We start from the raw sequence: 26,583 nt of genomic DNA on the forward strand, positions 1-26,583 counted from the left end.
CTCGCTCCCAGGTCGCGCGGGTCACGGCCCCGCGAGGTCATTGTTCCTGCGCGGCGCGCGAGGCCTCTGCCGGTGGCGCCCGAGCTGAGCGCCGCTGTAGTCCCCTCCACCCCGCCCTGCCGACTCCGCAGATACTTCTGACACCCGGCACAGTTCTGTCAGTTTTTTTTCCCCTCGTTATGTAGTTCAGGCTGGCCTTGAACTCACATGTGTGCCCAGGCTGGCCTCAAACTCAACGACAATCCTCCTGCCTCAGCCTCCGGAATACTGGGATTAGAGGCATGCGCCACCAAGCCCTGCTACATTTTTTCCCCCTTTATTTATTTATTGTGTGTGGTTCCTGTTGTACCTGGCTGAAAAAAGTCACCTCCCTCTCGGTGGAAATGGTGTAAACCCCTCGATGTGTTTTTCACTCTGGCAAAAGTTTAAAACCAGCCGGTTTTCCCTGCCACTTTCTTTTTTCCCCTCACGCTCGGCACCCTGCCTTTGCTTTCCATTTGGAAGGGAATGCAACCAACTTTTTTGTTGACCAAAACACAATACAATTAAGAAGATAATTCTGCTATAAATAACCGTGGTCTGCATTCCAAAACTGTGAATGTTGCAGTGAAAACAGCTCTGGTGTATTATTTCGGGAGACTTGAGTTCGAGTCCAGTCTAAGTCATGTATTAGGCTTTGACCAGAATTACTTTAGGTTTAATCTTTGTAAGAGGGCGCTACTGTGTGTTCCAAAATATTGCAGTTTCAGGAGTTACAGGGAATAATGTGCTTTGAAAGTATTTTTGTGTTAGGTTATTTTGTTGTTGTTGTTGTTGTTTTGAGACAGGGTCTCACTATGTAGTTGACCTGGAACTCACTATGTAGGCCAGGCTGGTCTTGAACTCACAGCGATCCTCCTGCCTCAGCCTCCTTAGTGCTGGGATTACAGGTGTGTGCCACCATGCCTGGAGTGTGTTAGGTTATTTATAAAGGTCTAAAGTTTTGAAAGAGCTTCGTAAAGTCATTTCCACTTCCCCCAACTGACTTAATTTAGGATTTTAACACTCCTTACAGGCATAATTATGAAGCTAGAACTTCTTACCCCTGCTTCCACATTGAGGATTTCAGGGCCTTTGCTACATCCTCTGTTCTTTTTAATTTAATTTTATTTAATTATATTTTATTTTGAGGTGGGCCTTGCTGCATCTCTTAGTTGCCCAGGCTGGGCTTTAAATGTGTAATCCTGCCTCAGCCTCCTGGAGTCCTGGGATTACAGGAGTACACCACCACGCTGGCTACTTCTCACTTTCAGGAAATTCCTTCTACCCCTTTATGGAGTCAGCCTTCTTGTTTGCCGCTGATGATTTCCCAAAGGGACACAGAGAGATTTTACTTTGTATCTCTTCTGGATATCTCTCCTGGATATATTTGCCATGCAGCTTTTAATTAGCTTTAATAATAAGTGGCCTAACAATAAACTTGCCTTACCACTTTAAATAGGACTTGATAAAATAAGTTGTAAGTTCAGAAGTCAAACACATGACCCTGTGTGGCTGTTTTATCATACCAGCTTGTCTTTCTTGCCTGAGCTGAGCTGCTGCAGATTTGGGCATCTGGTGCAAGGCAAGTGGTATGTGTGCTGGAGAACTTATGCAAGACAGCTGAGGCTGGTTTGTGATTCTTTCAGGGAGTGTGTGCAAAGGTAATGAGCCGGCATGTGGGAGTGTAGTAGAGGAGGGAACTGAATTCAAATGAACTGCTCATCAGTCTGGGAGAACTTGGGATCTTTCCAAATTACAAACAAACAGAACTTTGGGACTGGCTTGCCAGCTCTTGATGATACCAGCTGCCAAGGGCGTGCAGGAAATGTCGAAGCCAAGGAAAAGACAATCCTGGGCTAAGGAGAAGGCCGTGTGGAATGTACACTGTGTCTCCTGCAGCTGGTCTGACGGGCAGCTACCCTGGGTCCTCCTCATTTGCATGTACAGATTTGCCTACCCGCTGGAATTTGTTTGCAGCCCAGAGCAAGGACTGCAGTGCTGTGCTGTCTGTGGTGGACATTTGGGTGTAGGGAGAGGGAAATTTGAGGCTTCCTGGCAAGGCAGAACCCACAGCCCCCTTCTGCTCGTTTGTGCTTTTTGTTGGTGAGTTTGACATTGCCTCCAGGTGTGGTGCTGAACGACTCCCTGGGGTTCTTCAGCCAAGAAGTGTGTGGGTGCTTTATTGAGAAAATCTGTGTTAGATAAGCTTGAAGCTGGGTGTGGCAGCACACAAGCCTGTAATCGCAGGACTGGGAGGCTGAAGCAGGAAGACTGCAAGTTCCAGCCCAGCCTTGGCTGTATAAGGAGACCTGGTCTGGAAAAGAAAGGATGGGAGTGTAGCTCAGTGCAGACACCCTGGGCTCCATCTCAGCCGCTCCAGTTGTTTTGGGCATGAATTAACAGAGCTGTTGGCCGTGAGTTCAGCATTAAGGAGTCAACAATAGACAGTCGATAAGATGACTTGACACAGAAACTCACATAAAAGAAAGCTGTATATTGATCAGTTAAAAATGTGAGGCTGAAAGAGCTAGGCTCAGAGTATGTGGAGATTTTATAGAACGTAATTACGATGAATGATGAGAACAGAATCATATTTGCTGACAGAGCTGACCGACCTAATGATGTCCTGAGGTGGGTGATGTCACCCAGGCTTGAGAGGCTCAGGCTTGAGATTTAGGGACAGCGGGAGAGTTAGGCCTGGGGTTACAGGAAGTTCAGCAGCCTGAGCTGGGATGCAAGTTCCGACTCACCTCTTATTCTTTTTTGGTGTTTGATTTTATTAGCACAGGGTCCCAGTGTGCAAGCATCACGTGCCTCATGGGGCGTCGTCCATGCACATAATGCATCTTAATTCTTTTTTCATCCTCTTCTCCCCTCGTTCCATCTCTTGGTGCCCTTCCCCTTTGCAAAAGATCGCTCCCTGTTTCCTGTGATCTTTTACTTTGTTCTTTACTTATACTTTGGGTTTCTTAAATAAGAGAAACCGTGCAATTCGGAAGTGTGTGTGCCTGATTTACTTGGCTTAATGTTAAAGTCTCAAGTGCACCGTTTTCCTGCAAGTACTTGAGTGTGTCTTTATGGCAGAGTAGTGCTCTGTGTGTGTAAACACCGCGTTTTCTTTATCCATTCATTTGCAGATGGACATACAGGTGCTTTGTGAGTGGTGCTTCTATGGATGTGGGTGTGCATGTATTGTTGCATTATGATGCTGTGCTTTCTGAAACAGAGGTTTTGAAAAGAAGAAAGGCTAGATTATTTATAGTAGCCTCCCTGTGAGCCAGAAGAGCACAGGTCATTTTTATCGGGGCGGCAGCAGTGTTGGAAAGTGATGGGAACTGGCTGTCTGCTTGGTAAGTCAAGGCTTGGACAGATAGCTGTGCCAATGTGGGGCCTCCTTAGGGATGTGGAGGAGCGTGCCTGTGTTGGGAGCCCGAGGAAGGTGGCCCAGGCTGCTGGGTCCCCTGGCAGCTTCCATGCAGTTGACACTGAGGCTCGTAGTTATGGCCTGATGGCACTGTTTGCTGGCTGCTGTAGCCAGGGTTATCCTGATGACTGAAGGTTGCATCCCAACCTCCCCACAGGGCTGAGGAGGTTCACCCAAACCAGCTGGGGGCCACTTTTATCACCCCAGAACCTCACGTAGGGGCCGGGGTGCAGTGCCGTGGCAGAGCGCTTGCCTAGGCCTTGCTTCCATCAGCAGTGCGGCCAAAAAAAAAAGAAAGAAAACCGGAACCCTCAAGGACTCCTCAGGATCCATCCAGACCGTGTCCCTCTGTCCATTCTAGCTTCTGGGTTTTGCTCTCTGTGGGGGTGACGGGAGGAGGGGACCAGCAGCCAGTGCTGAGGTGGCTTGGAAGGATCTGTGGGTGCTGGGCTCAGAGCCCCGACCCCTGCAGGGGTGGCCTCATTTGCCCCTTGGGAAGGGTCCTGCCTGTGCCACCAGGAGCTGCTATCTCTTTCTAGGACAGTGGGGGATGGTTGCCAACCAAACAGCTCTTGTTCTCAAGCCTACAGTGGCTGGAGGTTGGCAAGCATGTCAGAGAAGCTTGGTTGGGGTTTTCAGTGTGTGTGTGTGTGTGTGTGTGTGGTTTTTTGAGACAGGGTGTTACTGTATAGTTAGGCTGGGTTGAATTTACTGTGTAGTCTGTGTAGCCCACACTCCCCTTAAAGTTTGGCAGTCCTCCTGCTTCAGTCTCCTTGACTCTGTTTTTGTTGTCCAGAAATAGACCTGGAACATGCAGGTGTGCCAGTCTCATTTGAGCCCTTTGGCTTTTGTGCATTTCCAGGAATGATCCTGTGTAGCTGGAAGGACTTGGTGGAAGCAGGAGCTGGCCAGGTCCCTTGGGTGCGGGTGGGTTTCTCTGCTAGGGTCCTGTGTCAGCAGGGGTGCTCCGGCCTGGCCTTTGGTTTTGGTAGTCCCGAGGAGGGAGCAGTGTGAGAGGCTTGCTTCCCTGGGGAAGAGAGTGTGCAGTGGAGGGTGGGAAATAGCACCAGGTGCGTCTTTCAGTGTCACCCCCAGTGCTGACACCAGTGGCGTGAGCACAGGGTTTCTGGAGCATGACGGAGTAGATGGCACCGTTCCTTGGAGCCTGGGGTCCCCACAGCTTGGTCAGGTTCCGTAGTCACTGAGGCCCTGGGAGTCCCCAAGGCCCTGGAGCCATGCGTGGTGGGTGTGTCCGTCCTGGCTGGTTGCCATCCTTTTTCCTTGCCCACCCTGGTTACCACTGTGTGGTTCCACGCCTGCTTCTGTTGGATAAGAAGATGCGTCCAGGCTTCATTCTCTGCCAAGGGGAGGGCTTGCTCCTGTTGCCCACCATGGGAGTGTCGAGCTGTCTGTCTCCTGGCCTTGGGAACAGAGCACCGGGCTAGAAACTGGTTGTTTTTGTAGGTGATTTAAACTACCCAGGCTTATCACTAGATACTGTGCTGGTCAATGTAGTCACAGAAGTAGGAAGTGGACCGGCGGAGATGGGGAAGGGTTGACTGTGGGTATTGAGTTCTGCTCGGATAGGAGCAAGAGGTTCTGTGACCTGTTGCACAACAGTTGCCTGGAGATTGTGACCTCAGAACGCTCTAAGAAGGGCTTCTGAATGACCCAGGAGGAAACAACAATTGCGTGGAGCTAGATGTGTTTACCCTGACTTAACATTAGACAGTGTGCAAATACATGAAGATGTTACACAGTGCGCATTGCACAGTGATGATAAACGTGCAACTTCTTTGTCTTCACGGAACGGTTGAAATACATGTCAGTGGTTGTAAATGGGGAGGGGAGGAGGGGTGAAGGGAGGGCAGGGACAAGGGGAAAAAATGAGAACCAAGACCTGTCATGTAGAGGGACAAGATCCTAACAATGAATGTAACTGTGCTGTATCCCTAAAATGTACCAATAAACTAAAAAAAAAAAAAAAAAAGACAAATGCACACACACAAAAGAAATACATGTCAGGAAAACAAAGATTAAAAAATCAGTAAAATCATAGCATTGGCTGGGGAGTCAGGAGACTTGGATGCTAGTCTCAGTTTTGGAAGTTCCCTGCTCTTAGTGCCTGGGTTTTTCCCCTGTAGAAGAAGATCGTCTTCGACTGTGTGGTCTGATTCAGTTTGGCAGTGAGAATCCAGTCATTCACGTGGGTTTTGAAAAAGTATGTGCCACATGGGCATGTGACAGTGGCCGTGGCAGAGTGGCAGACTCTGCCGCTCACTTTGTAGCAGTTCAGTCATGTTGTCATTTAACCTGCAAGCTGGTGTGGGCCGTGTGAAGGAGGACCGTGCTCTCTCACCTGCCCCTTGCTCTTGGCTGCAGTGAGGGTGGGAGGAGACAGCGGGGAGGGCGCCACAGCAGTGGAACCCTTTTTGGTCTGTCTGCCAGATGCCGGTGAATTTGAGTCTGGTTTTTATTCTTTGTGACCTCTGGCTGTGACCCCTATTGGGCTCAGGTTGCTCCCGGGCAGAGCTTCCCTTTCCTCTCTGTGATGTCCACTTGTCATGTTCTACAGAAATAGGAGACAGACTGAGTGCCTCTGTGTTCTTTATCTATGCTCTTTATTTTTTCCCCAATACTGGAGATCGAACCCAGGACCTTCACACTAAGCTACATCCGCGATGCTCTTTTTTTTTTAGACAGGGTCTCACTAGGTTGTTAAGCTACCCAGGCTGAGCTTGAACTTGTAATCCTCCTGCCTCAGCCTTCCACAGTGCTGGGATCGCAGGTGTCCACCCACACGAATGCCTCTAAATTTTTGACAGCCAAAGAGGCCACCCACCCACCTCCATGGCGTGGTGGTTCATTCTGGTTTGTCCTGTCCCGTGTACCAGGAGCCAAGGTGAGGTGGTGGCCCTAGAGGGTTCCCATGGGGATGGAGTTCAGAATGGAGAGGGAGCAGGGCCTGCAGGAGCAGGCGGGGGTGCTACCTCCCAGATCCTGACGTGGGGCCTGGGACTGTGTAGCAGGGACAGGAAGCAGTGACAGCGTGGCCCCCCTCCCCCACAGGGGCGTCTGCTGGAGCCAGAGGTGGTTGCTCTGTGTCCTCGTCCTCTCTGGGGTGACACAGCACTGCCGTGGGGACAGGGACTGAGGCCGCCTGGGGCTGTCACTTTCATCTTGGGAGCCTCCTGGGAAACTTCCGAGATGAATTCTGGAATTCTGCTCTCTGGCTTGAAAAAAGCGATGATGAGTCCACTTCCCACGACCGCGGATGTCATCCCCTTGCTGGCCAGGAGGGGGCAGCTCTCTGTGGGAGGCCAGAGCAGCAGCTTCCGCGTTTACAGCCAGACTCGGTGTTAGCCCTGAACACCACCACCTTTTCCTAACTTTATCATTGGTGACCTTTCCTTCCCTCCTTCTCAGCCTTTTAAGCAATTTGGAAAAATACAGTATTGGAGGGGAGACGTTACAGGAAAGGAACGTGGGCTGGCTGAGCAAATATTTGGACATTGCTGAAAACAAGCCCCACACAACAAAACTGTTGTCCCATTCCCTGCCATTTATGTTCCTAACAGCAGGTGTGGAGAAGGCAGCCTGTTCACCTGCACACTCTGTGGCTTCCAGAAGCTGGTCCCTGTCCCCCACCGCAGAGCTGTCCTCAGATCGCAGGGCCTGATTGCCAGGTGGCTCTGCTTTGGGTCGTCACAGGTCTTCACCATGTGAGTGAGATCTGCTATGCAAATAGGAAGAGTTCCTGGGATGGGCTTCCCTGGGCTGTGCAGGCGCTCTGTAATCTTTTGCAAACAGTTGGGGATAATTTGTGGCTGATAAAGGGGGAAATTGGCCAGGTCTGAAACCCCCTGCTGTGAAACCCCACCCTGAAGAGCCCCCTCTTCAATCTCTCTTCTCTGCCTCTCTTCAGGGAAATCATCCCAGGCCACCCTGCTGAAAGTGTGGTCACTGCTCTTTTTTTCTTCAATATAGGAAATTGTTTCATTGGATTTATTTGTGCTTTATGCAGCCCTGGGGAGGGGCCCGTGGCCTCCGACATGCTAAGCAGGTGCTGCACCAGTGAGCCACTCCTGTACACATTTACTGTTAGTTGTGATTGAGTGATTGCTCAATTGTCATACCTAGAAAGCCTCAGAGCACCTTGGGCAGGATGAAGTAGCCAGTGACACACCCTCAGTTTCAGAGGAAGGAAAGGAGAGCAGAGACTCCCCTTCCTGGGGTCCTGGGGCTTGGAGTGACCTGGCCAGGAAACCAGGTGCCTGTTTGCGTCTCAGTGTGGCACTGTAACCCTCTGCGCCCCGCCCCCCAAGTGCTGTGGCCGTGCCCCCCATGCCATCAGTGTGTTTTACCAGGCCTGTTGGGGTGCGGATATTGCCTGACATGCAGACTTCACAAGACTTTATTACTATTATCTCCATCTGTTTGTTTAGTTCTTCTGTGGCCAGATAACGCTGGTCCCTGGCCCTTACCTGCCACCTGTATTATTGTACCCTGTGCCTCCGTGTCCTTATCTCAACCCTGGTTCCTGCACGGCTCCCGGATCTGCTCACTTCACACCTTCAGGTCAGACCTTGCTGCCTGGCCTGCACAGAACTTCTCCACGGAAGTGGCATCAGCACCACACCCCCGCCGCTTAGGGTCACCCAGCCACCCAGTGGGCTCCTTTCCAAGTCCTACTGTGCTGCCTGCTCGAACTCCAGCTCACAGGCCTCACAGTGGCCCTGCATGGCTGTCCTGGGATGAGGGCAGGAGCTGGGGAAGGACCCCTCAGAAGTGGCATTGGGGACACACAGCCAGATGGACAAAAAGTAGGTGTTGACAAGGTCAGCACCTGAGCTGATGTTGATCTTTTGCCATAAAATACGCATTTCAGTTCCAAGTTTTATTTTGTATGTTCTTATTCTCTCTCTCTTCTGTGTGTTTATTTGGTGCTTGGATGGAACCCAGGGCTGCATGCTGAGCAAGTGCTTTTCTCTGAGCTGCACCCCAGTCCCTGTCACCCTCGCCTCTCCCTTGTACTTCACTTTCTCCAATGACATTGTCACACACCCTTGTCCTGGGGCATCACATCGTCGGGTTCTCTCTGACCTCTCCAGGTATCCTGCTATAGTCACAACCTGGTTCCTGGTTGGCTTCACTGCAGTGGGTGGCAGGTGCCTTGTTGAGGACCTTAAACACTGGATCTCTTCTCCCCCTACTCTCAGGGGTGGGGTTTGAGGTCTCACCCTCTCTGCATAACATCTGATCTATGTGGGAATGCTGGGTCTGCTGCTTTGTGTCTTTGCTGATTTTTTGCTTAATTTGCCTAACTTGGAGCAAGTGCTGATCACATGGATTTGGCTTGGAGTGCGGAAAGCAGCAAAGCACTGTGGTTTTGATCCTGTGTCTTGGAGTAGAGTGCTATCAGCAGTTCTTGTGTAGACACACCAGACTTTGAACACAGAACTTGCCTGAAAAAGAAACTGGCTGGGTGAGGAGACCTTTTCCTGTCAGTTGATCCCAAACTGTTTTTTCGGGGATCAAATTCTGGCCCTTGAGCTTGCCAGGCAGGTGCCGGAAACACCCAGTTTTTTGTTTTCTTTACTTTTAAACAAGTTCTCAAATCTTTGTTCTGAGGGCGTGGTAGTTCCTATTTTGCAGAGATGATTTGCACTGAGCCCACTCCTGTTCATATTTTTAAAAAATTTTTATTTTGAGACAAGTTCTTGCTGAATCACTGAGTTGACTAGGCTGGGCTTAAACTTGTGATCCTCCTGCCTCAGCCTCCTGAGCTAAGATTACAGGTTAGAGTTAGGTGTGTGCCACCACACCTGGCCCCCCAGATTTTTTCACCATAGCAAAATGCTTTTCTTATAAATTAGAAATGTCCTTCAAAGTGCTTTGAAAAGCTCTGCCTTGAACTCAGTTCCTGCGGATGCATCTACTGTGCAGACTGAAGGCAGTGAGGGCAGCCACTGGGCATTGCTGGGCGTGCAGTGTAGACTGGATGTGGTCAGGTTGTGAGGCTGCAGTGTGGATATGCAGGAAAGCCATCTGTGAGTGCTGGAGAACTCGGAATGAGGGCTGCAGGTGAAGACGCTGTCCCCTCACTGCTGCTGGGCTGCGGGTGTCCCTGGTCGCTATGTGTGTGATTCCAGTAGCCCAGAAAAAGCAGGCTAGGTTTCTCAGTCTCATCGACCTTTGATTCTTTAGCGGCTTTGCTTTTCTAGGTGTGCTATAATCAGAGGGAACAGAGTTCAAAATATGCATCTGGTCTGCTTTAAAACGTGGCACTGTGGGCGGGCATGGTGGTGTAGTTCACTGGGAGTGTTTGCTGGGCATCAACAAAGAAACAGGTGCTAGGAGTGGTGATAGGGTGGTGCACTATAGAGGATAATATTTAAGATAATTTCAGTAGGGTGTGGTACTTTGCACCTGTAATTCCAGAAATCAGGAGGCTGAGACAGGAGGATCACCCAGTTGAGCCCAACCTGGGCTCAAGACCCGCCTGAACTACCTAGCAAGACTGTATCTCCAAAAACCCAAAACTAAAAAATAAATAGATTTTCTACCAGACTTAAAGACTGTTTTGTGTCAGCAGTGCCCCCCCTAACCCCCAACTTACCTGGAGCACCCTGCTGGCTCTGAAGGCCTCTGTCCTGCTCCTGGTGACTTCTCAGCCAGGGACGTCCTTGCTGTGAAAATGAATAGTCCAACCCCCCCCCCCCCCCCGGGGCAGGAACCCCAGGCTGATGGCAGCACTGTCTGCGGTCCTGGTGAGCCTTTGTCCCGAGGACTGCAGCGTATGGGTTTTGTGTGTGTGGGCTGTGTGTTGATGGGCTCCACGTGCCCGGGTGTTCAGGGTCCGTCCTCGCAATTCTGACAGAGGGAGGCTTCCTGGCTTTGGCAGAGTCCAGCTGCACTGACAGGATGGAGTGGAACTGAACCTCTCTGTGCAGAGCCGCGCCCCTCCTGCTGCCTCGGATTCCTGCCGCGCCTGTGCCTGTGCTGGGGCTGGAACCTGCCCTCCAGCGCCTGTGCTCCGGGCTCCCCCCTCCTGGTAACTACTGAAATGCCAAAAATGTCTTTGGAATTCTGTTTACATTTTCCTCCACTTCTCCTTTTTCCTTTCAGGCTCAGTCAGGAATGGAGACGCCATTGGATGTCTTGTCCAGGGCTGCATCTCTGGTGCATGCTGATGACGAAAAGCGTAAGTCAGAAATGTTTTTTTAAAGGAGTCGATGTAAGTGCTTCTCTCTGTGTGCTTTGTCCACCACAATGAATTAAAACCACGTGCACCTTCGAGGCTCTTGGGTTTAGTGGTTTCCTCAGACAACAGCTTGACATTCTCATTTTTTGTTGTTGTTTTTGAGAATGAGAACATGTTTCTCTTTCTCTTTTCTTTTTTCTTTCTTTGGCAGTGCTGGGAATGGAGCCTAGGGCCCAGCACATGCTAGTTCAGTGCCCATCACTGAGGTACACACCAGCCCCTGGTGGCGGAGGTCCTGGAGAGGAAAACCCCTCCCAAGTGTGGTAGTCAGGGCATGATGGAGAACTCCAGTCTTGAGAGATTATTGCTCCTTCTAAAGGGTATTTGTTTTTATAATGTTCTTGTTTAAGGTTAAAATTGCTCAGTGAATGGCATTGCATGAATTACTGTTTGCCTAGGTTGGGCTTGAATTTGTGATCCTCCTGCCTCAGCCTCCCAGAGTGCTGGGATTATAGGCATGTGCCACCATGCCTGGTTTAAATTTTTTTTTAATAATTTCAAGAAAGGAAGATGGGGCGATTTGTGCCAATATACAAAACCAGAACTTGATGTATCTTTAACAACACACGTCAAATATCTTGGTGATTATGAAATATTTTATTTTTAGTGATTTTGCTCTTGTATCTTCTGGATTATAAGAGGTGGAGCTGCTTCCTTCCTCACTTAGATATAAAATATTAAGAAAAAAGTTAAGGTTGATGTTTTCTGCAGAGTAGGTTTTTAGAGCCGCCCCACTTTCTAATTTACTTCCTGTGAGTTCATGGGTTAGCGCGCGTGTGTGTCTTTGAAGCGTGGGGTCTGCCTCCTCAACAGCTGTTAGACTTAATTTTCTCTTTTTGGTACCAGGGATCGAACTTGGGACCTTGCTCTTGTGAGGCAAACGGCAGAACCACTGAGCTAAATCCCTGGCCCTAGACTTCATTTTCTAGGCCTCAGTTTCCTCCTGAGAAGCAGGCAGTAACACTACCTGCTGACCTAGCATTTGTGAGGATAAAAGGTTCTGAGCTATCTTCTTGCTGGGCCTGCTTTGCTGTGCTCCCGGCACCGAATTGCGCCCCTCTTGGGCTGCAGTAGAACTGAGGTGACTGTGTCCTCTGCCCCCCTTATCACTTATTGTTGATTTTTTTGTTTTTTTGTGTGTGTTTTGAGACAGGGTCTCACTATGTAGTTCACACTGCTCTGGAACTCACCGTAGCCCATGCTGGTCTCGAACTTAGACGATCCTCCTGCCTCAGACTCCCAAGTGCTGGGATTACAGCCATGCGCCACCATGCCTGGCTGTTGATGGATTTTTTGAGACAGGGTCTTACTATGTAGGTGTAGTTGGGCCTTGAACTCACTGTGGAGCCCAGGGCTCAGCACCACGTCCTGGGATTATAGGTGTGCTCCACCGTGCCTGGCTTCCCAACCTCTTTCTACTTCACTTGGATTTAGTGCTTCAGTTGCAGGCCAATGGAACTGCCTGATACTGAGGTTTAGTTATCCTTTGTAAGGAAGCTGAGCTTGGGACATCATGTGTCACTCCCAAGGACGCTGAGCTGGGACAGCCACGGCCACAGGCTAGAGGCTTTTACCTGGCTGGCCTGACCAGCTGCTCTGGCTGTGTGACCCACTGCGAGGGCCGACTTTACACAGTCCTCGCCTAGGCAGGCAGGGTGGCAGTTGGAGTTTCCTGTTTTATGACACCCAAATTTAGTTAGGGTTTGTAGCACAGAGTGTTGTCCGTGACCAGGAAAAATAGAGGTAGGCTCTCAGGGCAGCTCTTGGTACCCCAAGGGTGTGGCGGAAAAGAGTTTCTTTTCCTTTTCGCTCCCTTCTTCTGCATCTGGACAGAGTTCTTTCCCATGTCCCAGCTTCAGGGACACTGTTCAGATCGGAGGCCGCCTGCTTTCCCTTGCCACGAGCCTGAGTGAACCAAGGCCTGCGAGTGAAGGTGACGGGCGCATCCCTCCCCTCAGGGACGAATCTGCATCTGCGTCTGAACGGTCTGGGAACGTGAGCGTTTCCATGGCATCGCACAGAGACCAAGAACTGGTCGGGCTCTGCCCTGGACCCTGTCCTGAGCCTCTCTGCCTTGGATGGCCCAGTCAGGTCTGGAGTGGCCGGCCTGGTTCTGGGACCGTTGGCTGTGGATCTGTCTGCTTCCCTGTCGCATCTGGGCTGGGATGGCAGCTCAGCTTAGGGCCCTTCTTCTTGGGGAAGGAGAGGGCAGAGGCCGAAGGCGGCCTGTGACACTGTTCCTCACAGGTTACCAACGTTTCTTTCTCTTTCGGTAACCAGGGCCTCACATGGGCCTGGTGGGCACTTACCTCAGCTACACCCACCCTCGGTGGCATAGGGACAGGGGCTCCTGCTGCAGAGTCTGGGCCGCATGAGGACACAGATATCAGCATCAGCTGTGGTTCTCTGTCCTCTGATGTGACACCGGGCGTCACTATGAGCGTGAGAGCACGTGAGTCGCTGGTCCAGCCCGACTCAGCTTTCTCTGCCCTGGATTACTCCTGGTTTGGCTTTTGTTCTCACTTGCTCTTATACTGCGGGGGCCGGGAACTCTTTCCCCGACACTTTGAGAACGTCTGCGTGTAATCTGATGTGGGCGTCTCTTTGTGAGCACAGAAATGTCCCATCCTTGGGTTCGCCGTCCCAGTGGGTCTTGGGGACCTGAATGATTGTCGTGACTTCTCGCTGGCTCCTGGAGAACTGAAACCTAGCGATTTTGGGGGTGGCATTATTCTGGCCTTTCGAAGGGAGCAGGATCCATTATCACTAGAGTCTTTAATCCCCAAACCCTTAAGGCTTCATTATGTCTATAGTGGAGAATAAAAGCAGTATTTCAGTAGTGTGCCAGGGGCCAGGGTGAACAGTGAAAGGGTGGTTTTGTAGCAGCACAATAGTGACTTATCTGGGTGGCCTAGGAGGAATAAATTTACTTAAAATAATCACCCAACTGCTCAGGAGGAATTGATTTTATCAGTGTTCAGGGCAGTCCTGGAGTGGACTTTGTGAAGATGCAACTGGATCATTCATGCTGGGCTGGGAGGGCTCTGACTTCTTACAATTCTTTTTTTTTTTGGTAGTATGAGTAATTGAACCCAAGGCTTTTGCACTGAACTAAATCCCAAGCCCTCCTGTTAAAAAAGTTTTTAATTTTTTTTTTTTTATTTTGAAAGATGCTCTTCCTAAATTTCTGTGATGCTCAGAAGGCTGGATTCAAACTTATGATTCTCCTTCCTCAGCCTCCCAGAGTGCTGGGATTATAGGCCTGGCCACTATGCCTGGCTCTAGAATTTTTTTTTTTTGGTATTGGGCATTGAACTCAGGTCCTTGCACTTGCAAGGCAGGCGATGGAACCACTGAGCTAAATCTCCAGCCCTAACTCTTTTATAATAGTGAAAATTGCTCAAGATGAGAGGACAGGATGGTTTGTGCTGATATGTAAAATATACTTTAGTGCACCTTTAACACAATACCTCATTTTATTTTGATGATTACAAAATATTTTACATTTGGAAGTTTCTTTCTTGTATCTTCTGGATTATAAGGCCTGGTAGATACTTCCTTCCTTGCTTAGATTAAAATATGTACTGTTGGTGTTTTTGAAACAGGATCTCAACTGTGTCACCCATTCTGGTCTTGAACTCCTCCTGGTTTCAAGTGATCCTCCTGCCTCAGCCTCTTAAACACTAGAACTGTGGGTGCATGCCACTGTGTTTGGCTAAAATCATTTTGAGAAAAGTGCAGCTTTGTTTTTGAGGGCTTGTGTGGAGGGTTATGTATCAGTCAGCTTTTCCTTGCTGAGAGGCGGGACCTGACACCCACCAGTTAAAGGAGGAGAGGTGTAACTTGGCTCACGATTTCAGGGGATTCAGTTCATGGTTATCCAGTCCAATGTAGAAATGTCATGGTGGAAGGCTGTAGTGGAGTGGAGCTTCTCTGTTCATGGCAGCCAGGAAGTACAGCAGAAGAACAATGCCAGAGTGGAAGGGGCCAGGGACCAGGTGTAGTGCCCATGGTCACATCTCTGTGACCCACTCAGAATGGAAGTGTGCTTAGAGTCATGTGGCTGTTTCTTCCCTACAGCACCCCTGTAAGCAGGCGCCATGGTCACATTCTGCAGACAAGGAAACCGAGGCTTATGGAGGGAGATTGTTTACCTAGGGACATTCACAGAAGATGGGCTGTCCCTGTATCCACACCCATGAATGCATTTGCAGGAGGCTTTGCCTGGAGGAGGTCCCCCATCAGTCAGCAGCTCCAAGCTGGTAGCACGGTTTCCCAGGAACCTCTGCCCTCCGCCCCTCTCCCCTCTCCCTGGCGAATGTCCTCTCCAGGAACCTCTCATTCCCCGGAGGAAGGGAGCTTGGTCTGAGGGCTGCTTCATGCAGCACAGGGACCCCACTGCAGCTGGGTGCGGTAGAGACACCGCAGCAGCTTTGTGAGGGAGTGACATGTGGTGGCCTGAGGTTCCACCAGCTGCAGCAGGGCCCTGAGCTGTCCCAGGCAAGGGCCCAGTCCAGCCCTCTCCATATGCCGTGCAGTCCCCTTTGGTGGTTAGGTAGGCACTCAATAAACACTCTGGTCACGAAGTAGCTGCTGGAATGAAAAGGGACTTAGTTTATTTGACACCAGTGAAAGCGACTCCTAGTTGTTGTGATTGTGACTTAGAATGTACTAGTTCAAAGGAATCCTCGCCTTTTCTAGATAGTACTTGATGGCTTCTAAAATGTTTGCTTTTGGTTCTTACAGCAAAAGCCTTCGAAGCAGGCTGGGCATGAGCAGAGAGGAATGGATCAGGGCTTCTTCGCATATGCGCTTAGTTCAAGGTGCTGCGCAGTCCCCTCTGTGCCTGTGTTCTGTTCCTCGGAGCCTTTCAGGCAGGAAATCACCAGGTCTTGGGGCCCTGTCTCCTCTGGACTGTGTTTCCATCCCCTTCCCCTCAGCCAGGGTGCTGCATTGGGATTAACCGGGGCCTCTGCCACTGAGCCCTCCCCTGCCCCATCCTTTCTGTTTCTTTCTTTCTTTCTTTTTTTTTGAGACAGTGTCTCACTGTGGCATTTCACGCTGGCCCTGAACTCACTATGTTGGTCAGGCTGGCTTTGAATTCACTGTGATTCTCCTGCCTCAGTCCTGTGAGTGCTGGGATGACAGGTGTACACTACCATGCCTGGTTAGCCTCCTTTTTCTGTGCTTTCTAAAGGCTGTAGACGCTTATAGCGGAACATGGTGGTGCACACCTCAGCACTTGGGAGACCGAGGCAGGAGGATTGCTGGGAGTTGGAGGCCAGCTTGGGGTACCTAGTGAGTTCAAGGTCAGCCTAGACTAAATAGGGAAACCTAGACTACAAAAAAGATTATAAACACTAATAACGTGTTTTATGCTTTTGACTTCTTCCATTTAGGGCCAAGTGGCATTAACAATAGCATATCCCAATAGTCTCTTTAAAAATCTCCACGAAGCATCAGGTCGAGTGGGTGTATTACGTGATCATTTAAGCCACTCTAGATGGGGGCTACTGTTGTAATCAGAGCTGGCTTCCCAGGGTGGCATCAGCGATAGTATGTCTCTTCTGCTTTTATAGTTTTATATCAGATCAAATTAGCATAATAAGTGTTAGCACCCTATTGCCACTGCAGAAAAAGAAAACGGCCTGTTAATAAGCATAATGGATGTTGAAAACAGATGCTCCATGGGATGCTCTTTAGACGACCAAGGGGGTGCTTACTATGTTTCCTTTAAATGACCATTTCTTGGTCTTCTAGAAATCCTGTTTCCCTTTGATACACATAAGAATGTTATGAGCTTTCTTAATGTTATTTGCAATTCGAATTAAGAAATCAGAGTCAGGAACATTTGGATAAAGTTGTTTTCTTGTCTTTGCATTTGAGATGTAGCTCCCTCGTGGTCTTCCCTTCTCTCCCTGCTTGGGGAGTCACTGCCCTGGTCAGACCAGAGCTCCCTGTGCAGTCCCAAGGTGGCTGTTTTCCCCCAGTATGCACCCAACTGCGAGTTTGTTTTCCTGCAGTACCGGGGATCGAACTCAGGACCTTGTACTTGCCAGGCAGTCGCTGTGCCACTGAGCTAAATCCCCAGCCTGCAGCTGTGAGTTTACATGGTCATGTGGCCAAGACCACCCCTTTTTTTTTTTTAAATACTGGGAATTGAACCCAGGGTCTTTGCATTGAGCTACATTCCCAGCCCTTTTTAAAAAAAATTGTATTTTGAGATAGGATCTTGTTAAGTTTCCCAGGCTTGGCTGGACCTTGTGGTCCTCCTGCCTCAGCCTCCCATAGTGCTGGGATTATGGGTGTGCACCATCGTGCCCTTGGACCTCGACAGGAGTCCCTGGAGGGATGGGGCAGAGGGTACTGGTCCTTTTTGGGAGGCAACCATAGGGTGCTATAGCTGGTTCTTTCTCTTAGGGCTGTGTGTGGCTTTGGGCACCCTGTTCAGGGTCTGAGACCAGCCCTGGCCGGAGTTTTTAACCTGGGCTGTGTGGTTGGCCTGCATTTCTTTTCCTTGCAGAGAGCAAGTTGTTAAAATTTGCCAGCATACCGAATATTGCTTTGCCGTGAGAAGCTGGAGCTGGATTTGTCAGATTTTTGATTGTTCAAGACAAACTAGAAGCCTGAGTTTCTATGTGAAAAATTTTAAATTTAAAAGTTCCCAGTTAAGTGATAACTCTGGCCCGTATGGGGCCATTAAACATTGATCTAGCATGTGCTTCCTGGTCTAGTCTCAGTATTTTGTTCTGTTTTTGTTTCTGTTTTACTTCTTTTGAGACAGGGTCTTGCTGTGTAGTCCAGACTGGCCTTGAACTTGTAGCAGTCTTCCAGTCTCAGCCTCCCGAGTGCTGGGATTACAGGCATTCACTGCACGGATTAGTCCCGTTTTATCTTTTGTTTTCCCTGTGCTTTTTTTTCTTTTTGGTGGTGGTGGTGGGGCAGGCGGCTGCGGAACCACTGAGCTAAATCCCCGGCCCTTCCCTTTCCCTGTGCGTGTGATCCGCCTGGAGCCTCGCTCCTGCTAGGTACACGCCAAGCCCAGCCCCAGTAGTTTTTTTTTTTGAAGCAGCTGCTGTTGGCTTCTCTCCTCCTCCCCCTGTGGTTGTGACTTGGTGTAGCAAGTACTGAGGAGCTGGAAGGAGTGAGGGCAGCATGGCCCTGCTGTGGACGTCCTCGGTGTATCCGGGAGCTGCTTCGGACCTGTGTATCCCTCCGCCTTCAGATTTCCCAGTGCCGGAAGACAAAGACCACATCTGCCCCTCTTGCTTTCTTGAAGATTCATGTCAGGTGCTTGTAGAACTCTTGCAGAATTGGCCGTGGCGTGGCTGTCATTCGTGGAGAAATCGAATCAAGTCCTTCCGTCTTTGGCGGCTGCCCTTTATTGGGTCAGAGTTGTCCTCCTTGTGAGGGAAGTGGATTCGTCTGTGTCCACCTGAGGTTGGGTGATTTCTGAGTCTCCCCGAGCCACACACACGGGAAGGCATAGCAACCGGACTTAGGAGGGATCCCTGCAAGATGGAAAGGGGGTTGTTGGGTTGACAGCAGAAAGTAAACCAAAAACCATAGCTCAGCACACAAGTGCAAAAAAAAAAAAAAAAAAAAAAAAAAAAAAAGTGAAGGCAAAGCAGGGCCCTCAGCGACTGACTCCTCAGGGAAAGGGCCCGAGTGACACTCAGGAAGCTGAAGTCGCACATACACCGTGACCTTGGAGGAAGATGGAGCTGTGCTCTGAAGAAAACAAGATCTTGCTGGGGTTCTTGAAGTTGGTGTTCCGCCTGGAGAGGAGCTGAGTAGGGCTTGCCCCACAGCAAGTGGCACAGGCAGGGAGGTAGGATTTTGGAAGGCTTGGGCGTGGTGTGGTATCCGTCCATCTCCTTGCCTATCCTCAGTTCTTATTTATGACAAGATCTTGTTGTGTAGCGTAGGCTGGCTTTGAACTCGTAGCGATCCTCCTGCCTCAGCCTCCTGAGGGCTGTTTCTTAGTTTTGTGGGGCTGCAGTGGCTCCTACAGCCTAGGTGGGTGCTCAGCACACAGCACAGCCAGGCCAGGGTCCCTTCACTCACCCGGCCCTGGCAGTTACTCCCCAGAGCCATGCCGGGCTCTGTCATTAATGAACGAAAAGGTCACCTCAGTCCACTTGAGAATCAGGAGGACCGGATTAGAGATGAACTCAGCAGCATGGGAGAGGAGCAGAGCTGGGCGGAGTGTATAGCGGAGAAGTGCCCGCTGGCCCAGGATCCTGCACCTCTTCAGACTTGCTGGTGGGAGGCTACATAGAAGTATTGAGAAAAAGATGAGTTTATTAGAAAAATAGGCAGTACATGAGCTAAAAGACAACTAAAGAACCCAAAGTAGAGCTGGGTGTGGTGGTGCACACCTACGACCCTAGCACTTGGGAGGCGAGGTAGGAGGATTGCTGTGAGTTTGAGACCGGCCTGCTCTCCTGTTACGGTTTGTGTCTAGATGTCCCCACAGAGCCTCAGGTGGTCCGGGGCTTTTTCTGAGGTGGCTGAATCTAAAGTGTGTGGTGCTGGGATTAAGGGCATGTGGTGATTAATTTGGCACCGCCCCAATCCTGGTAATGTGGATAAGAAAAAGGTGGGCAGAACGAGGCCCTTAAAGTCCCCGTGTTGCTTTCGCTACTGTGTGGGTGCCATGAACTTTTCTGCCCCTGTCAAGTGCTACCCTGCTTGGGAGCTGCTGATTATGGACTGAAACCTTTACAAACTGAGCTAAATAAACCCTTCCCCTTTAACTTTGGATGTCAGGTACCCTGTCTCAGCAGTGAGAGAAAAGTAACTAACACAGCTACGGAGTGAGTTCAAGGCCAGCCTGAACCCCAGGCAAGATCCTGTCTCAGAAAACAAATAAATAAACAAAAAAAAAAGTAGAAATTTTCCTCATTTTTTTTTCCATTTCACTGGAAGTCTGTGTTCTTTGACCAGCCAACTCCCCACTCCTCCCTGAAAGGAAGAGTTTGAAGTCTGCTTTTGTCTTTATAAATGAAAATGAAAGTAAACCAAGAAACCTAAAAATAAGAACTTCAAATCCTTTTAACAAAGGAACCTGAACTGGGTGTGGTGAGGGGGTAGAGCCCTTGCTGCCCTGGGTTTCATCCCCAGCACCCCAAAAAACAAAAAGTAGACAATAAATGAAACCATTCGTGACTTTCAGGAAAAAAAAAAATATATATATATATATGTATATATATATATATGTATGTAATTGTGTGTGTGTGTGTGTATACACAATTACAGAACATTTAGAAATGAGGAAAAAGCATAGCTGAGCATAATACACAAACACAGGCACATGAAACTGTGCTGGCAAAGTAGAGGGATTGGATCAGAGCAGTAAGAAACCTAAACATGACAGATTGGAATCATAGGAGAAACTGCAAGGGCGACCAGAGCTGGCTTGCAGGTGAATTTGACCACATCTCTAAAAACAGGCTCCTCTGTTATAAAATCCCACCAGAGAGTGGATTGAACTCTTTCTCCTTCCTTCTGCAAAGTAATCACAACAGGACACCAAACAGGATGAAGAAAGCACAGTGCAGGTATATATTATAAATTAGCAGCACTTGGTTTTATTTTTATTTATTTTTTCTTTGAGACAGGTCTCACTGTGTAGCCCAGGCTGGCCTTGAACTCGTGGTGATCCTCCTGCCTCAGGCCTCCTGAGTGCTGGGATTCTAGCAGTGTACCACCACACCTGGCTATTGAACTTGTAAATGAATATGAATATCCTAAGTGAAACACTGAATAGTTCATCCCCATCATGTGTTACTGCATGTCCATATAAACCAGTTACATCACAGACGTGCAAGAATGTAGCTCCTATCATGTAATAAATTGTATTAGAATATTAAGAAATTCATTTAACGTTCATGACATAAATCCAAAAGCCATGTGATAAAAATTCAGCAACCTTTCATGGTAAAAGCTTAGTGAGATGGATCAGAAGAAAATATTTTTTTGCTTTTATTTATTTTAAAATAAATTTTATCCCCTTACCCCCCTCCCCTCCAGGAGTCCCCTCCCCTCAGTATGTACAAAAGCTTTGTTTCCATTTTTTTCTTCTATCTTCAGAAAGTTTTTTTTTTTTAACTGATACACAGAACCATAAGAACTTGAATGTGGTAGTGGGTACCCGGCATGTTTCGAGCCGTCTTTGTGGCAGCGCTTGGGTTGGTCTCCTGGAGCACGAACTCTGACTTCCCTCCAGCTCCTCCAGGCGCAGGGCACCGTCTGTCCGGGCTGGGTTTCCCACTCTGCAGCAGCTCGCCGAGGCTCAGGTTCCGAGTCACAGTTGCCACTTAGATCCAGGCTGGGCCCTCCGCGTCTGACATCTGGGAGGCTGCGTCCTTAAACTGATTGGAGGTCGCTGCTGCGTGTCTGAGGATGAGGTGAATTGCCAAATATGACTGGAGGGACTCAAGAACGGGTAGCCTTGACCCTGAGCGTTTCTTTTTCTTAGAGAGATTTACATAAACCTTGAAGAAAGGGATAGAAGCAAACTTAAGATGAGAAGTTAGAATGGTCTACCAGAAAGCCGTAACAGCAAACAAGGGGAAGAACTTCAGGGACACTAGGAGAGGTACATGGGTGCTGCTGACTGCAAGAAGAATTATGAAAATCGCTTTATTCCTACTTCATTTGCCATAAACAGGTAGAAAATGATCTCTTCAAAAACTCTCAATTATTCATCAGCCTTAGATGAAAGATATTTGGGAAAATATCTTAAGAAGAAACTTGTAAGATCTGTAGAATAAATAAATCGTAAGATTTCCCAGGTGACACAGATCAGAATGAAAGATGTGTACCATGGCAAAGAAGAGGGAGAGTTATTCGTCACGTTTTCAGTAATCCAGTTTCAGTGGCGTCTTGGGCAGAATGTGGAAAGTCATGTTTGAAATTTATGAAGTGAGCTGAAATTCATCGAAAAATACAGGGTGGGGATGGAAGTGACTCGCTGTATCAGATGCCGAAATGCTGTCTTATTACTGTGAAGTGATTAAGATGGGGTCATAGTAGCATAAAGATAACTGCTGTTAAGTTTCATGCCACCCCCCACCTCCCCAGATCAAATTGAGGTCCTTGTACTTGCCAGGCGGGTGGTAGCACCACTGAGTTAAATTCCTGGCCCTGCTGTAAATTTCTTAACTTGTGGTTACAAATGCACTGTAACAAATGTGTTCTGTACATCACACAAGTGTGTGTGTAAATAAGAAGCAAGACTTGCGGTGGGTATGTGAGGGTACCAGAATGGCTCTGTTTTGTGTCCTGCTCTTCAGTAGAGGAGCACAGCGGGGGTCGTTAGGTGTGATCACCTGTGCCCAGGTGCCCATCACTGTCCATAGACCCTGAGCCACAGCAGCCTGTGTTGTGGTCCCCTGCATCCGTGTGGTGAAGACATGGACCCCGTGGGTGTGGGGTTGGACCTTCTAGAATTCCTTTTTTTTTTGAGAGAAGTTCTTGCTATATAGTCCAGACTGGCCTTGAATTCACCTCGTGGCCCAGGCTGGCCTCCAACTCATGCTGTCTTCCTGCCTCAGCCTGCTGACTGCTGGGATTACAGGCCTGTGCATCATGCCCAACCCAGGGGTGGGACTTCTAAGAGGGGAGGTTTATAGGTCACTGAGGCGTGGACTGGAAGGATGGGACCCTCTGCCCTTTCCTTACTTTCCCGTTTCTCCCAGCTGAGATGGAAGCAGCTTTGCTCTGCCTCGCATACCCAGTGTCCCTTGTATGCCCACCATGCCTTACAATCCACTGTCCACTGCCATCTACTGCCCCTGTCCCCCTCCACCTTGAAGCTGCAGGGTCCAGCATGCACACAGCCCTGGTTTCAATCCCCAGACACACACACACACACACACACACACACACACACACACACACACACGAGAATGTGATGTATCAAGGTAAAATTTCAAATCCATGAGAAAAGAATGAACTTCTTTTCTTTCTTTTTTTTTTTTTTGCACTACTGGGCATGGAACACAGGGCCTTCCCACTGAGCTACATCCCCAACCCTCTTTTTATTTTTTATTGTGAGCCAGGGTCTCTTAAGTCACCAAGTTGCAGTGCTAGGGTCAGAATTGGAATCTTCTTGCCTCAGCCTTCCAGAGTGGGATTACACATAAAATTTCCCATCTTGACTTTTTGAGTGGCATTCAATATGTTCCTAATGTTGGGCAGCCGTCTCCACTGTCTAGTTCTCTACCTCTTCATGTGGCGACCCTGAACCTGTACCTATGAAAAGCTCCCCATAGCTGGGGATGTGTCTCAGTGGCAGAGCACTGGCCTGGCATGCATGAGGCCCTGCTTTTTGTCCCTGGCATGGGAAACAAAACACCCCAAAACCTTCACCCAAAACCCCAGGAAACCCCAACTCCTCAGCCTGACAACCACTCTACTCTCCTTTCTGGCTACCTCCTGACTGCTCTTAGGACCTGAGACAATGACATCCTAAAGGATTTGTCTTTCTGTGATTGGCTTGTGTCACTTAGCAAAATGTCCTGCAGGCTCCCCCTGCTGAAGTGTGGGTGAGGGTCTCTTTCCTTTTGAAGGCATCTTGTTTTGTTTTCTTTAGGATAGTCTGCAGTCTGTAGTGATCACTTTCGTCCTGGGGAATAGGTGGCAGTAGATCTTAACCATGTGACTTCCCTTTTCCACATCCCAGACCACTTCCAGTCACCAGCGTCTGCCTCTCTAGTTCTTGGTTGTGCTGGCTCCCCTCTCTCCCTGTCTCCTGCTGTCTCCCTCCCCTCTCCCTCTCCTCCACCCTCTGATTTTGCTCCCCAAGCCAGTCACACTTGTTCCTCTGTAAGAAAACCACTCATTGTGTCTGATTTATTTCTCTCAGTGTTATGGTCTCACACATTTTCTGTATCTACTCACCTGCTGATGGACATGTAATTGAAACTTTGTAACGTTCACTTGTATGTTCTAATTTTTGTTCATTATATTTTATAGCACTTTAAAAAATTCGCAGTCTTTTAAAAATTTCTAAGAAGTAATACTTATCCTCATTGATGAGTATACTAGTTAATAACACTACAGCACCTGTGGTCCCAGCTATTTAGAGGCTGAGGCAGGAGGATCTTGAGTCCAGGAGTTTGAGGCCAGCCCGGACAATGTAATGAGACCCTGTCTCCAAACAGACAAAAGAAAACTGAAAAATACTATTCATGTTTAACTCAGTTGTGTTTCTAGAAAAGTGTCCTAAAGAAATAATCAAAAGCTGGGCGGAGTGGCACATGCCTGTGATCCCAGCACTTGGGAGGCTGAGCAGGAGAGACCAGCCTGGGGGCTCCATACCTAGTGAGTTTCATCCAGATCAGTCTCAACTATGTAGTAAGACCCTGTCTCAAAAAAACAAACAACAAAAAAAAAAAATCAGAGATTTACACAGTGAGCTTATTGTGGATTATGAAATATTGAAAATCCAAATGCATAAATAGTAAAAGTATGTGTAGGGTATGCTGTTAATTCTGCCAGAAATGTGTATGTCCTGCATGGTAAAAAACACATATCAACACATATCAATTGTAGCTATAGTTATCTCTTAGTGGTCATATTGTGAGTGACTTTATTTTATTTTTTTCTATATTTTCAAAAAAATTAATGAATTTAAATTTCCAGATGCTTTAACTGATTTTACAGTGCCCCTATGGCTACATAAGGGGCTTTCAGGGAGTTAGTGTAACACAATTTACTCTTAATCACCCCCCTTTGGTTATATGGGTTGCTTGTAAATACTTACTGTCGATAGTGACTTGTTTCCCCATATTTTCTTTCTCTCCCTCCCTCTCCCTCCCTGTCCCTCTCCCTCTGTCTCATTTGTGTGTGTGTGTGTGTGTGTGTGTGTGTGTGTGTGTGTGTGAGTGTTTTGAGACAAGGTCTTCCTATGTAGTTCAGGCTGACCTCAAACTCGCTGTGTAGCCTGGGCTGGCCTCAAACTCGTGGTGATCCTCCCGCCTCAGCCTCCAAGTGCTGGGATTCTGGGATTACAGATGTATCCCACCATGCCCAGCCACCCTGAGAGTTTGAGGGCTGGGCTACATAGCGAGACCCTATCTCAAATAAACAAAACGAAACAAAAAACCACCCCAAAATCAGTGAGCAAACATACTCCAAACCAAAATAAAACTTCTCAGGTTTAAAATTTTTCTTGTAGTTCTTATTCTCACACCCAATTTCATGGCTGCTATATTTCTCTGAGGAATTTGATACATTTACAAATCTTTTTCTTCTCCTTGCATGGTCTCTGGTTTTTGAAGGTGGGGAGGGGCCCGGGGCCCCAGTCTCCTAAGCACTGCTCCACCCCTGGTTGCTCTGTGAGGTTGGTGTGCACTGTCTCCCGTGTTAGTAGCTCTCCTCAGATACCAAGTTGTCGGCTTGTGATGAAGGCAGAGGAGAAGTTACAGGCCTTAGCTTAGAAAGGTGCAAGAGCAGAACTCACAGGCTGCCGCCATGGGTCAGCAGAAATCTGGTCCACTCTTGGGTCGAGGGTGGGCCGGCCCGCCGGGTGGGGAAGGTGTAATCTGCCTGCCTCCTGAGCGGGTGCTGGCGGTACGTGAGATGTGAGGTTAACCTCCAGCCATGGTCCTGATGCTTGCTGTCCCTTACCCCCTGGTCATGACATTCAGTCTGCAGGGCAGAGTGACCTCTTGTGACACTGTGTCCTACCTCAGGGTAGTCTCTGCCCCTCACTAGAACCCGAGCCACTGGAGGGCTGGAATTGGTCTTATTCAAGGCCACAGCACAGACTTTGGAAAACTGTGTGTGTGTGTGTGTGTGTGTGTGTGTGTGTGTGTGTGTCACAGTGCCTGGTGGGAGGCTCCTACAGCTCCTGCACCTGACAGGCACGGCCTGAGCCAGTGATGTTGCAGGGGCCCCTGCCGGCCTCTCTGGTGGGAACTGTGGTTTGGGGTTGACCTTTGTATTCTGCATTCTTCTCAGTGGGGCCGAAACCTGCTCCAGTGGCTTCAAATGCGGCTCAGATGCGGTGATCTTGTGAAAGTAGCCTGTGTTGTTTTAATGTGATGATTTAAACATTAAGGGTACATTTGTTGTTATTTTCAAGCCCTTAACTTCTTTGTGTGTGGGTGGAGTTGGCAGCACTGATGACGGTAAGGTGACTGGCGGGGCAGGTGATCAGAGCCATTCCTGTCCACATGAGTCCACTGTCACACCAGGGTCCCTTCTCTGGTGTTGTCCTTGGGTTTATTAGGAAGGCGACACAGTGATCTTTCTACAAAATACTATGTTTATGTTTGGGCATTAAGGAAAACAACAATGGGGAAGCCTCTGTAGCGGGCCAGGGTGCAGATCAGTGGTAGAATCGTTGCCTGGTGTTCCCAAAGTTCCCAGCACTGCAGCACAAGAGACAGGACGAGAAAGCCTTCAGGTGACCAAATCTATGCAGTTAAGCAGTGACACATGGCTCGGGAAGCACTGCCGTGTTGTTTTCCATAGCGGCAATATTGATAGAGGGGGATAGATGTGACTCCCAACCTGCTAGATGTCAGGCACAGCGAATCCCGAAGTAGAACAATGAATTCTAAGGGAAAACGGAGGTTAAGAGTAGAGAATTTATTGTGGAATAGGAATGGGGAGTAAGAATAGTCCCTGAGAGACAGGAGGGGCCCCAGATGGGTCGCCAACAAGCCCACTTCTCAAAGGTAGTTTTATAGAGCAGTCACGAGGGGTGGGTACCATGTGGGTAAAAACTAATCAGCCAATGAGATTACAAGTACAGTCCCTTAGGGGATATTGACCAATAGTAACAAGGGTATGCCGATGACACCATTAACCTTGGTCCATAATCTCTAGTCTTAGTCTTTTTTTTTTTTTTTTTTTT

At 48.8% G+C, this 26,583-nt stretch overlaps 1 protein-coding gene across 1 annotated transcript in view; it reads left to right on the top strand.

Moving 5' to 3' along the window:
• The window catches only part of Vgll4 (vestigial like family member 4), a gene marked incomplete at its 3' end in the record, with an annotated part of 104,617 nt that overhangs the window by 1,631 nt on the left and 76,403 nt on the right, over positions 1-26,583 (top strand). Inside the window, exon 2 of the mRNA XM_033759667.1 lies at positions 10,574-10,649. Coding sequence (XP_033615558.1) covers positions 10,586-10,649 — 64 coding nt within the window. The remainder of the gene's footprint in view (positions 1-10,573; positions 10,650-26,583) is intronic.

This window comes from Fukomys damarensis, unplaced genomic scaffold (genome assembly GCF_012274545.1).
Source record: "Fukomys damarensis isolate Sample0158 unplaced genomic scaffold, DMR_v1.0_HiC HiC_scaffold_37, whole genome shotgun sequence".
Classification (NCBI taxonomy): Eukaryota; Metazoa; Chordata; class Mammalia; order Rodentia; family Bathyergidae; genus Fukomys; species Fukomys damarensis.